Genomic DNA, 13,983 nt, shown 5'->3' with positions numbered 1-13,983 from the left:
TTTATCCCATGCTTTTTCAGATCCAGTCCAGCTGTCCTTGGTGAGTTCCTGATAGAACATCCCCATTGTCTCAGTGTGTGGGTGCACCCCTCACGGTCCTGAGTTCCTTGCTCGTGCTCTCTCTCCTTCTGCTCCTGATTTGGACCTTGAGATTTCAGTCTGGTGCTCCAATGTGGGTCTCTGTCTCTGTCTCCTTTCATCGCCTGATGAAGGTTAATATTCAGGAGGATGCCTATATGTTTTTCTTTGGGTTCACCTTCTTATTTAGCTTCTCTAGGATCACGTATTATAGGCTCAATGTCCTTTATTTATGGCTAGAAACCAAATATGAGTGAGTACATCCCATGTTCCTCTTTTTGGGTCTGGCTCACCTCACTCAGGATAGTGTTTTCTATTTCCGTCCATTTGCCTGCAAAATTCAGGAAGTCATTGTTTTTTACTGCCGAGTAGTACTCTAATATGTATATATTCCATACTTTCTTCATCCATTCTTCCATTGAAGGGCATCTAGGTTGTTTCCAGGTTCTGGCTATTACAAACAAGGCTGCTATGAACATAGTTGAGCATATACTTTTGTTGCATGATAGGGCATCTCTTGAGTATATTCCCAAGAGTGGTATTGCTGGGTCCAAGGGTAGGTTGATCCTGAATTTTCTCAGAAACCACCACACTGCTTTCCAAAGTGGTTGCACAAGTTTGCATTCCTACCAGCAATGGATGAGTGTACCCCTTTCTCCACAACCTCTCCAGCAAAGGCTATCATTGGTGTTTTTGATTTTAGCCATTCTGACAGGTGTAAGATGGTATCTTAAAGTTGTCTTGATTTGCATTTCCCTGATCACTAAGGAAGTTGAGCATGACCTTAAATGTCTTTTCGCCATTTGAACTTCTTCTGTTGAGAATTCTCTGTTAAGCTCAGTGCCCCATTTTATAATTGGGTTGATTACAGGCTCACAATTTTAGGCCTCCACAATGAGCAGAAGTTTTAACACATATATTCATACTGTTTCTCTCCAGTATGTGTTCTTTTATGCCTTGAAGTTGACTGTGGTATGCCAAACTTTTACCACACTGATAAAATTCATAGGATTTCTCTCCAGTGTGTGTCCTTTTACGCTGTTGAACAGTACTATGATGACCAAATCCTTTACCATAATGATTACAAGCATAGTCCTTCTCTCGAGTTATGTGTCCTTTTATGCTTTGAAAGAGTGCTGTGATGGGCAAATGGCTTTACAACACTGATTACATTCATAGGGTTTCTCTCCAGTATAGGATCTTTTATGCTTTTGAATATAACTGTGACATGCAAAGGCTTTCCCACACTGATTACATTCATAGGGTTTCTCTCCAGTATGTATTCTTATATGAATGTAAAGATAACTCTGCCTTGTAAAGGCTTTACCACACTCATGACATTTATAGGGTTTCTCTCCAGTATGTGTTCTTATATGCCTTTGAAGATCACTGATACATGCAAAGGCTTTACCACACTCATGACATTCATAGGGTTTCTCTCCAGTGTGGGTTCTTTTATGCCTTTGAAGATGACTGTGACATACAAAAGCTTTACCACATTGATTACATCTGTAAAGTTTTTCTCCAGTATGCATTCTTTCATGTGTTCGGAGACTTTTTTGACTTATAAAGGCTTTCCCACACTGATTACATTCATAGGGTTTCTCTCCAGTATGTGTTCTTATATGCCTTTGAAGATCACTGATACATGCAAAGGCTTTACCACACTCATGACATTCATAGGGTTTCTCTCCAGTATGGGTTATTTTATGCCTTTGAAGATGACTGTGACATACAAAAGCTTTACCACATTGATTACATTCGTAAGGTTTTTCTCCAGTATGCATTCTTTCATGTGTTTGGAGATTTTTTTGACTTACCAAAGCTTTCCCACACTGATTACATTCATAGGGTTTCTCTCCAGTATGTGTTCTTTTATGAATATGAAGATAACCCTGCCTTGCAAAGGCTTTCCCACACTGATTACATTCATAGGGTTTCTCTCCAGCATGAGTTCTTATATGTCTTTGAAGATCACTGATACATACAAAGGCTTTACTACACTGATTACATTCATAGGGTTTCTCTCCAGTGTGTCTCATTATATGTCTTTGAAGTTCACTGATACATAAAAAGGCTTTACCACACTCATGACATTCATAGGGTTTCTCTCCAGTATGGGTTATTTTATGCCTTTGAAGATGACTATGACATACAAAAGCTTTACCACATTGATTACATTCGTAAGGTTTTTCTCCAGTTTGTCTTATTATATGCCTTTGAAGATGACTGATACATGTAAAGGCTTTATCACATCCATATGCTTTCTCTCCAGTATGTGTTCTATTAGGCATTTGAAGACGACTGTGATGTACAAAGTCTTTATCATACTGATTACATCCATACAGTTTCACTTCAGAATTTGTTCTTTCATGCCTTTGAAGATGACTGTCATATCCAAGGGCTTTAAGACACTGAGTAGATAAAGAAGGTTTCTCTCCAGTTTGACTTTTTTTCTGCCTTTCGTACCCTGTAGAATGTTGCCAATGTTGTTCAATAGTATTGTATTCCCAATAGTATCCTATAATAGTGAGGTTCCTGTAGGTCTCTAGCATCACATCTTTGTAGAGATTCTTCTGGGAAGGTTCCAGCAATGCCCATTCTTCCCAAGTGAAGTCAACATGCACATCACCATAGGTAACTGCATTCTTTCATATCTTCTAGACCATTGAGAATGATTTTCAATATTATGGTCTTCCCAAGTGTATCCTATAATAGTGAGATTCCTGTAGGTCTCCAGTATAACATCTTTGTAGAGATTCTTCTGGGAAGGATTCAGCAAAGTCCACTCTTCCCAAGTAAAATCAATATGCACATCATCATAGGTCACTGCATTCATGTCGCGGTTTCCTTGTTTTCCCAAGCGCTCCACGTAGTTTCCTGGAGGAGTTTTAGTTGAACAGCACACAGGACTGGTTCCACTTCCACTTCCGACATTTTGTATTCTTTTGCTACTTGAAGGAGATCACAAGATCTCGTGCATGCTAGACAAGTACTCTGACCCAAAACTGTATCTCAATAAATTTTCCAGTTTCTTGCTGGATTTCTTAAACTGTTGGTTATTTAGTAAGATTATTATACGATAAGGATATTTATATAATTAATTTGCACAGACATCTAATTTTCCAAATATCCTTTCTGGTGCTAATTTTGTTTTTATCATGCCAACTGAAAAACAAATGCTACCTTGGCTGTTCTTTCTTTACTACTTATCAGCTAATAAGAAATCTACCTATTTATCTACTTGTTTGTTTATTTATTGCTTAAAAAGAAATTTATTGATTTATTTGTCTATGTTTGTGGACATCCTTTGATGTTTATATGGCATGTGTTGATTCTCTACTTCCACAGCGTGGGATGCAGGGATCAAACTCAGGTTGTTAGGCTATTCTGTAGGTCCCTTCAGCTGTTGAACCATGTCAATGGCCCTGTCTGTATTTTGGATCCACACAAACTACAGGAGCAGAGTTAAATCCAAGGGTCAGAATTGTTCCTTTCACTACTCCTCAATGCAGAAGGAACATTATGGTGGTGACCCAGTGTGAGCAACGTCACAGAGAGAATGGTTTGGTTGAGACACTGGTGACTTATTCTTTAGACTGTTTCATGGTTTCACTACATAAAACCTGTATTTCCACTAAAATTTATTATTTGTCTATCCTTTTCAGTACTCTTTCCATTTCTTACACCAATATATGAGATGCTAAATGTCTCCAGATACCCAAAGGATTCAATAGCATTCTTCAAAAAATTTGTGGATAGAATGAAGGAAAACCGGCTGAACTCTGGTGAGAAGGTAAAAAGTGATGATCTCCTGAGAGGTACAGGGTATGTAATATGTTGGGCTGTGAACATGTGAGCTGTGTGCTTCACTTCATCTATCACTAAAAGTAGATAGAAAAGGTTATGTTTAGAGAGAGAAAATGATATTTTTATTTTTGTGAGAGGAAAATTTGGAATTTTGAAAAACTGGTTGAGAATAAGTCAGGAATTAACCCTTAACAAAACAAATAAAATCAAGAGCACACTGTGTAAGGATTGGAATTAAGAAAAAATGACAAGGCACAAGACCAGCACAAGATAACACCAACAAATCTCCAACATAGATGATGGAGGACCTCTCCAAATCCCATACCTCCATGAGTGTAGTGATGAGCAGAGCAGGCCTGCTTTTCATCCTGCCGGGCTCCCGCACAGCTAGCTTTACACACAAAATAACAACACACAAATTGTATTCATTTAAACATTGCCTGGCCCATTAGTTCTAGCCTCTTACTGGCTAACTCTCACATCTTGATTAACCCATTTCTATTAATGTGTATCGCCACTTGACTGTGGCTTACTGGCATGAGTCTAACCATCGTCCCTCTTGGGTAGGAGAAGCATGGCATCTGCCTGACTCTGTTTTCTTTCTCCCAGCATTCTGTTCTCTCTACTCTGCCTATCTAAGATTCTGTCCTATCAAAAGGCCAAGGCAGTCTTTTTATTTAATCAATGAAAGCAACACATAGAAAGAAGACCATCCTACACCACATGAGGAACTATTAGAACTTAATGGCTGCAGAGAGAGGGTGTAGCCACCAATAGGTTTCCCATGTACCAGTGAATGACCCAACAGACAGGGACATATGGGCAGCACTTGGACTCAAAGGGTTATTTTTTTTTTATTTAATGAAAGTTGCAGGTCCATAGAAACAACTGATGCATAAGAGCACAGAATATAATAGGGTTTCAGGAATTGAAGAGTAGTTGGTATTCTGTTTTTAATAAATATATAAAATATTTCACTTGGTCTGTCGAAATAAAAAGTTTGGAAAGTGGTAAAAATTTGAGAGAGGTTCTGGAAGACTTAGAGAGGTTTTTTTTTTATTTGATTTGAGTACCAGTTTATACAGACACGAAAAGTCATGAGGTTTGGAAGAAGAAATGTTACAAGGGATCTAGAAGGAATCTAATGGAAGAAAAGGTGGGGTGGGTATGACTATATCTCATTGTATACATCTATGAAAACCTCTAAGAACAGATAAAAATGATTAAAACAAGGGAAATACTATTTTCATCTCCTACAAAAACATTTTCCAAAAAATCAATGTTATTTTTTAAGTTTATACCTATTGTAATTTATTGTAAAATGATTGATAAATCAGCTAGATTTCTTCTGGTTCAGCTACAGTTGCTTTTGTTCTTTAAGGACTCAAGCAACACTTACCACATTTGTGAATTTAAGGGAGCTACATTCTCAGAAAGAAGGGCGAGCTTCTGCACTCCTGATCTACCTCTGACCTTTGACCACACCACTGACCTTCTATTTTTGCAACTTCTCTTTCTGTTTCCAGCACCGAGTGGATTTTCTTCAGCTGATGATGAACACTCAAAATAATTCCAAAGACAAAGAGTCTCATAAAGGTAACCAGGACTCCCTAGTCTACGAACAAGGAAGCTCTCAGGGAGTGGTCACATCACTCAGAAAATGAGGGGGAAGGTTTTCTAGCAGAAGAATACCTCTGTCAGGTTACTGAAAGAAGGACATGGCTATCATCTACATGGAATTGTCTAGAAGCACATGGGCACAAATTCGTTCCAAAGGGTAGCCATGATGGGAGTCTTCAGTGGCCTCTGTGTGTCACCTAGCTCTACACAGGTGCTATTTCAGTCTTTCCCAGCACACTGACTGGGAACTTGACCCAGACATCTAAATTTAAACATCCATTTAAGAGGCATGTACACAAATGGTGCTTATGTTATCTAGGAACCCCTGCTGTGCATGTGTTCTCTACCTTATTCTATAGTGATTGTTTACATCTCTTTGTATGTTAAAAACACTGCATCTGGGGAAAACCTCTTTGTAGAAACACACTGGTTCTCTTCATTCTTCCATACTTAAAAATTACTTTTTGTCCTCTTTGGATATTATATGCATGCGTGCATGAGTGTGTACACATGTTTACACCCCTATATCTCTGTGGATACCAGAGGAAGGCACGAAGTATCTTCTTCAATCACTCTCTGCCTTATTTCCTCCAGACGGAGACTCTTATTGAACCTGGAGTTAGGCTGGAAGGCAGAAGGTCTCTATGATCCACAGAGCTGAGGCCACAGGAGTGTGTTACAACACAGGATTTGACATAGGGACTGAAGGATTCAAACTGAGGTTCTCAGGCATGTGCAACAAGTACACATACTTATTGAGCCATCTCTCCAGTCTCCCATCTATGTTTATGTTTTAATTTAAAATTTAAAACTATTATTACTATCTTGGTTGTTAATTTCCAGACTTTATTCTAGATGTGAACATCAGAAGTTAATGTAAAGGGAGTCTTCCATTCTTACCTATTTCCTTATTTCTAGTGCACACAATTGCTTATATATAGCAATATGATCTTCTAGGTCCCCAAATTTGTGTTTTAAAGTCATCATGTGTTTTGTTTGGAATTCTCTCCAGTTTATCCACTTTAAACACTTTCATGTGATCAACTAACTTCAAATTGGTCTGTATGTCCTGCTCCTTTTCAGACCAGGTCTCATGTAGGCCAGGCTGGCCTCACATTTATAGTGTGCCTGAGAATGACCTTTTAACTTCTGTCCTACCATGCCTAGTTTATACAGCACTGGGATTGAGCCTATGGCTTTATTCATGCCAGGCTAGCTCTCCACTTACTGAGCTATATATCCTCTGACCTGTTTATTTTCGAGTTCTAAAATAGATATTAACTTTAAAAATGCCCACTGACTGTGGGCTTATAGTCCAGTTTCAATGTTGTAGCAAGGACTTATACTAATTGGGAAAAAAACTTTGTCAACAGCAGAGTCACAGCACTCTTGGCAAAAGGTTTACAACTGCATGTAACTCTAGCTATATGGACTCCAATGCCATGTTCTGCTCATCATGGGAACTTCTACACATGTTAGTACACATACATAAATAATTAAAAATAAAATTAAAATTAAAACTTTTAACCTCTACCAAAGGTGAAGAATTAAAATTAAAATTGTTAACCTCCAACAAAGGACTGGAGTTCAGTTCCCAGCACCTACCTCTGAAAGCTCACAATGTTATAAATGTTATAAAACTCCATGTCTAGGGAATCATATACTCTCTTCTAAACACTATAGCCACAACAAACACATACATGGCACCCACGCACAGATACAAATACACATACACAAGTATATATGTAGGCAAAACACCTACACACATAAACTAAAACAATTTTAAAACACATTAAAATGTGTTGTAAGTGCCTAGGTCCTTTGTTATGCTAAGTCAACTTTGCATATACTGACAACTCAAGAGTACAATAAAGACTCAGTTGAAAGTCAACCAAAACTCCAAGACAGACACAAATATATGTAAATAAAAAATAAAAATATATCTTAAAAAACAGAATATGCTACGTGTCTTGAAACTGCCCACTGAGGAGGAACATAGCATAGACCTTGGGAGAATCCTGACTGAAGCAAACTTTACCTTCTCTGGCTGTCACATGGATGTCAAAGTGATAACGGTCCCAGGGTGACTGAGGGACTTCTCCATATTTCTCTCTAGCGAAACAGGAGCCTTGTTTGATTATCTCCTTATCTCTTCTGTGTTGGTACACCCTGACCTGACTTTCCTGAAATGTTTTCTTACTTTCAGTTCTGTCTGATGCAGAAATCATGGCCCAGTCAATTATTTTTATTTTTGGTGGCTACGAAACCACCAGCAGCACCCTTGCCTTTGTCCTGTATTTACTGGCTACTCACCCTGATATCCAGAAGAAACTGCGTGAGGAGATTGATGTGGCTCTGCCCAATAAGGTGAATGGACAGTGCTTAGAATAGAAGGGGAAAAGATGCAGCTTCTTATCACAAAAATTGGTGTGTGTGTGTGTGTGTGTGCACGTGCAAATACACACACATATAGATAGTAGACCTGTACTGGGTATTTTTCTAAATCACTCTCCACCATGGTTTTTGACATAGGTATTCTCACTGAATCTGGAGATCATCAAATTGGTTAGGCAGTCTGGAAAAGGATCACCAGGCATGCCCTGTCTCTGCCCCTTCCCCTACTTTGCTGGGATTATAGATGTGAGCCATTATGTCTGGCTTTATGAATGATACGTATCTGAACTCAGGATTGCATACTAGACAATTCAAAAATTGAGATATCTTTAAAGCCCAAGTGATAGTTATTCTAACCATTCTGTAAGAGACTGGACAGATAGTTCAATGGTTAAGAGCGTTGGCTGATCTTTCAGAAAATCCATCTAGGATGGATTCCCAGTACCCAAATGGCAACCCTCGACTGTATATAATGTCAGTCACAAGGGATCTGATGCCCTCTCCTGACTTCTGTGGACATTGTGCTTATGTGGCACACATACACATATGTAGGCAAAACAGCTACACTCATAAAATAAAACAATTTTAAAATCCTTTAAAATGTGTTATAAGTGCCTATGACCTTTGCAATGCTCAGCTCAACTTTGGACTACTGAGAACTCAACAGTACAATGCAGATCGATTGAAAGGTAATCTAAAATACCGGAACAAACCTTTTTCTTTCTTCCCAGGCACCTCCCAGCTATGATAAAGTGATGGAGATGGAGTACCTAGACATGGTGTTTAGTGAAACCCTCAGATTATACTCAATTTCTAACAGACTTGAGAGAGTCTGTAAACAAGATGTGGAAATGAATGGTGTGTTTATTCCAAAGGGGTCAGTAGTGATGATATCAACTTTTTCTCTTCACCGTGACCCACAGTACTGGCCAGAGCCTGAAGAATTTCGCCCTGAAAGGTACCAGAATTCCAGTAGTGGGAAACTGCAATGAACTTTGCTGGGCTGTATATACTATAGTGCCTCTTATGAAAAGATGATCTAAATGGGATTTAGTATCTATTTTCATTCTGTGAAGAGAATGACAGAGAAAGGGAAAAAGGGGGAGGGTAAGAGAGATGGGAAGAAAAAATGAGAATTTAAATACAGTGTTTTCATCCTCCTTCATCAAGTAACAAATGACCAACTTAAGTGTGAGGCAGGAACCCGCTTTCCTTCAGTCTAACTAACACATGCTTTTGAGAGATGGAACCCAGCATTATCTTGAAGAGACCTTTAAGACATGTATTCCCCCATTTGCTTTTATTCTTTGACAATAGCATGTAAGTAAAGAGTATTTTGGTTATTTTATTTTATTTTATTTTTTTTTTTGGAGTTTTCGAGACAGGATTTCTCCGTAGCTATTTTTTGGTTCCTGTCCTGGAACTAGTTCTTGTAGACCAGGCTGGCCTCGAACTCACAGAGATCCACCTGCCTCTGCCTCCCAAGTGCTGGGATTAAAGGCGTGCGCCACCACCTCCCGGCTTGGTTATTTTTTTATTCGTTGATAATTGCATGTATGTATAAGGTATTTTTGTCATATTCGCCTCCTATCACTTCTCCCTTGCACACTTGTTGAATCCTTGCTTGTCCCCATCAAGCCCTCCTCCTCTATTCATGTTGTTCTGTTGTCTTGTGAATCATGATTTTAATTAGGGTTGCTTGCATAAGTGCAGGTCTAGGAGTTATTTACTGCAGAATGGACAAATCACCAAGGCTACACCATAAAAAGAATATCCCTACCCCAGGAACCATTAGTTGTCAACAGCTCTTCACAGAGGTGATGTTTCACTAGCTCCCTCCCCAGTCCTTGATGGAGTGTATCAACATGGTCTAGCCTTGTTATGCAACCACAGCTGCTGGGATTTCATGCGTACAATGGCTGTGTCAGGTCCAGAAGATAGTGTTTCACAGCACCCCTTTCATTCCCTGGCTCTTACCTTATTCTGATCCCTCTTTTGAGATGCTCTCTGAGCCTTGCAGGGGATGATACTATGTCCATTAAGTGCTGAGCACTCCACAATCACTCATTCTCAGCACCTAGACCAGTTATGAGTCTCTGTGTTAACTGTCTCCCACTGCAATCAGAAGCTTCTCTGACCAGACTAATAGCAGCACTAATTTTTGTGTATAAACATGAATATTCAGAAGACAGTTTGATACCATGTCCACTTAACAAAACAACAGTAGTACCCTAGTGCATATAACCTCCAGAATAACAGTATCAGGCATTAAATACCACTGCAAATTGGAACTCTGATCCAATCAGACAGTGGTTCATTATCCCTACCACATAACCCTAGTAGACACATAGGATACATTTTTTGTCTAAAGAATTTGTCTTATCTCACGGAAATTTTTTTAGGGCAAGGGGGACAGAAAGGACTTTTAGTGTATAATTCTCAGAGCCAAATACCTGGAATCAGTTCAGTGAAACTTTCCTAATCTACCTGTATGTCTGCTTAGATATCTGAAGGTAAATTCTTGTATGTAGATCTTATGCTTCTATTCTTTTCTAACTTGTCATTACTGTGTGTCTCCAGGTTCAGCAAGGAGAACAAGGGCAGGATCAATCCTTATGTGTACATGCCCTTTGGGTATGGACCCAGGAAATGCATTGGTATGAGGTTTGCTCTCATGAACATGAAACTTGCTCTCACTAAACTCCTGCAGAATTTCTTCTTCCAGCCTTGTAAGGAAACACAGGTGAGGGAAAATACTATTTCTGTAAATAATGTTTTATGAGAGACATTTTTAAACTGAAGTTTCTGTATAAAAAATTGAATCTGCTTGTTTGAGGTTTGCTAACTCTTTTTATGGCCGAATGAGTTATTTGTATCCAGGGAAGAATCGAGGGGCCTCAGGTGCTGTATCAGTATAGAGTACAACTGTAGCATTATGAAGAGTTAGTGCAGGCCAGTATGACAGGATTATGTGCATTCTATTTGTAGTTCCAGTAATTTTCCACTGAAAATTGGTATGCAATTCAGTGATCATAACTTCATGTTTGTTGGGTGGTGCACTATTCTTCCAGAACTCACAGAAGCCCTCCTCTGACAGTCCTGTCAACTACTGGCTGTATATTAGAATCACTGAGGAGCTTTACAACTCATATATATTTCTCAAATGGCAAAGTGCTTACCTGGCATGCACAAAGACCTGGTTCCCATCCCCAGAAATGCATGAAGCAGCTATGAGAAAGTATACCTGCAATCCCTGTACTCAAAAGGACAAGGCAAGATGATCAGAAATTCAAGTAATCCTTGGCTACATAGTGAATTTGAAGCCAGCAGGAGCTACAGAATACCCCATATCAAAAGCAAAAACAGAAATTTATGATTCCTGGAGATCATGTCTGAAATCCTAAAATAATTTACCAGAGCATGGCTTTAAAAGCCCATCTCTGGCTTTCCATGCGATGCTAAATTGAGACTCATTATTGTACAACATAAATGTTAGGGCTCAAGTGATGGCTCAGTGGTTAAGAGTACTAGCTGCTCTTACAAAGTACCTGAGTTCACTTCCCAGTACACACAAGTTGGCTAACAACCATTTGTAAACCCACTTCCAGGGCTGCTTGTGTTCCGTTCTGGTCTGGCGAGACTATACATATGTGGTATACAAACACTTGTGTAAGTAAAACACTCCTACACATACAATAAAAAAATAAATCTTAACTAAGTTGCTGGTTATGGATGATTTTCAACCTTATGGGATATCTTGATGGTTCTATCTCACTTCTCAGGACCTCTGCACCAGAAAACAAACATCTGCCATGTTTCCATAAGCAATGTATTCTTTTTTCCTACACATTCTTCTCTCATATTCAAGTTCTTGTTAATTCTGCAAATGAATCTTCTTCTTGGATGTATTTCCTCATGTGCTTTATATTCTACTTTTGGCTTCTGCAGGCTGTATTTATCACCTATGCTAATACTTTGTCATTAAAGCCTCCAGTTTGGTTGTGCTTTTTCTCTGTATTGAAGACATCCCATATCTTTTCTATATCACCTCATATCATTCCTTCCACATTCCAGTGGTCCTTTGTGGACAATTTGTGCATTGAAAGCCTTTAGTAAATGTTTTGAAGTAGAGCTTACAATTTTAATATTCTTTCACAAAAACATCAAAACCAATTTAAAAATAACAGATAACACTTGTGTATAAATTTTATGTACATATTTTTATGCCTTCGTGAAAACACATGTATACTACTTAACAACTTAAAAGAATGTGATAGGACATTTAGAGAAAGCATTTGCATTTTTCTGAACAATTTGTTCCTGCTTCATGAAAATGGATAGCTAAAATTTATGAGATTGGTGTATTTAAAATGTGGCTTCTCTTTGTCAATTTGTTTTATTGAATGAATAAAGGGATGGAAATATTTCTTCTGAGATTTGTGGTTTAAGGAAATTATCTAGATTTGTCAACACATGACCTCACTTATTTTAACTTTCTCCCTAAAGTATTTAAATCATAAGCATGTACAGAGATATAGGCAGACAACCAAGGGTCAAGTTTTGAGAGCCACTGGCACACCTGTCAAATGGCAGATGCTCTGGCAAGCTCCAGACATCTTAATTTGGCACCTCTCTATCTCCATGACAACTTTGTTCCCCTCATTTTCTTGTGATCACAAGATTACTGCACTGCTCCCCTCTGTCTCTGAACAGCATGGGACTAAAGCGCCACAGAAAACACAGGAGGACTCAGAATTCTTCATTTATCCCATCTTTCAAAGCCGTAATATATGCTAGGAAAGCAAGCAAATCTCCATCCTCCTAAAGACTTATCTGAATGGACACAACTGTACTAGTGACATATGATCTAGGCTGTGAGGACTGTTGATAGAGTGGAAATGTATCCTCTCAGGGTTAACTTGCAAATGTCAACAAACAAAAAATAACTTTTCAGGACTTAAAACAAAACAATATGACATAGTAACTAAGAATCAGGCTCAAATATGTTAAATTGGTCAGGCTTAGTGGCACATGCATTTAATACCAGCACTCAGAGTGCAGAACTCATCTCTGTGAGTTAAGGCCTGCCTGGTCTACATAATGAGATGTGGGGCAGACACAGCCACAGAGTGAAACTCTATCTTGAAAAAATAAAACAAAACAAAAATTAAACTTTAAAAATTAATTTAATTTAAAAACTAAAACATTTTTACTTTAAAGTAGCATAGAACAGAAATAACATAAATGAGCATGGCTTCATCTCAAGCCCTGTATACAGTAGAGTCTCAATAAATATGTTGCCTTATACATATTAGAAGCATACTTTCACAATTTAATGGACACAGCTCAGAGAAAGGAAGTCCAAGCATATGACCTCAAATGCAGCTTAGATGTACCTGCAAAACAGCATTCTGAATGGTTTTTACTTTTCTTTATGGGTTGTTGTTGGCTCACTCATTGATTCTCAATATTTTTTTCTTCCATGGTTGCAGATTCCCTTGAAATTACACAGAAAACCACTTCTTAAACCAGAAAAACCCATTGTTCTAAAGGTTGTACCACGGGATGTGCTCATAACTGGAGTGTGACTTTCCCTCAAGGAGTCTGCAGTGTTCCTCTTCAGGTGGTGTTTAAGAACACTGGAATCTTTCATTTACTTCATGAATAAAACCAACATGATGAGGAGGATTAATCAACTGGACTTGGTGAATGGTTAAGGATTCAGTATGTCCACTGAACTTTCTCATTGTCAAAATAGAGTATCATCTAATGTAAAGGAAATGACTAAGGCAGCTGAGAGAATGAGAAATTCATCTTCTCTGATCCTCATGGGATCATCTCCATCCAATTCTTGCTGTCTCCATCAATTTCTTTGAGCTTTTTGGAGAGTGACAATGTCTCTGGAATTGATCAATAAATTTCTGATGAAAATGTAAATTATTGTAACACTAATTATAAAATTTAAATCATATGTATTGACTCCATATTCTACAATAATATTACACTAAAAATATAAATATCTCTTTCTTTAAAAATCCTATTCAAATATATTTTATATTCTTTAGGTTTTTCATACAATAT

General features: G+C 38.3%; 1 protein-coding gene and 1 pseudogene across 1 annotated transcript in view; one reads left to right on the top strand and one right to left on the bottom strand.

The window, feature by feature from the left end:
* LOC130871370 (cytochrome P450 3A11-like) overlaps positions 1-13,490 on the top strand; it is a 44,069-nt gene extending 30,579 nt beyond the window's left edge. The window contains exons 8-13 of the mRNA XM_057764711.1: positions 3,747-3,874; positions 5,415-5,484; positions 7,715-7,875; positions 8,634-8,860; positions 10,483-10,645; positions 13,395-13,490. Of these exons, the coding sequence (XP_057620694.1) occupies positions 3,747-3,874; positions 5,415-5,484; positions 7,715-7,875; positions 8,634-8,860; positions 10,483-10,645; positions 13,395-13,490 (845 nt within the window). The remainder of the gene's footprint in view (positions 1-3,746; positions 3,875-5,414; positions 5,485-7,714; positions 7,876-8,633; positions 8,861-10,482; positions 10,646-13,394) is intronic.
* On the bottom strand, positions 952-2,917 carry LOC130870827 (zinc finger protein 431-like; annotated as a pseudogene).
* Positions 13,491-13,983: the final 493 nt, after the last annotated feature.

The sequence above is a fragment of the Chionomys nivalis genome, chromosome 3 (genome assembly GCF_950005125.1).
Source record: "Chionomys nivalis chromosome 3, mChiNiv1.1, whole genome shotgun sequence".
Taxonomy (NCBI): domain Eukaryota; kingdom Metazoa; phylum Chordata; class Mammalia; order Rodentia; family Cricetidae; genus Chionomys; species Chionomys nivalis.
Note: the sequence above shows the minus strand (reverse complement) of the source record. Positions and strands in the feature narration are given on the sequence as shown.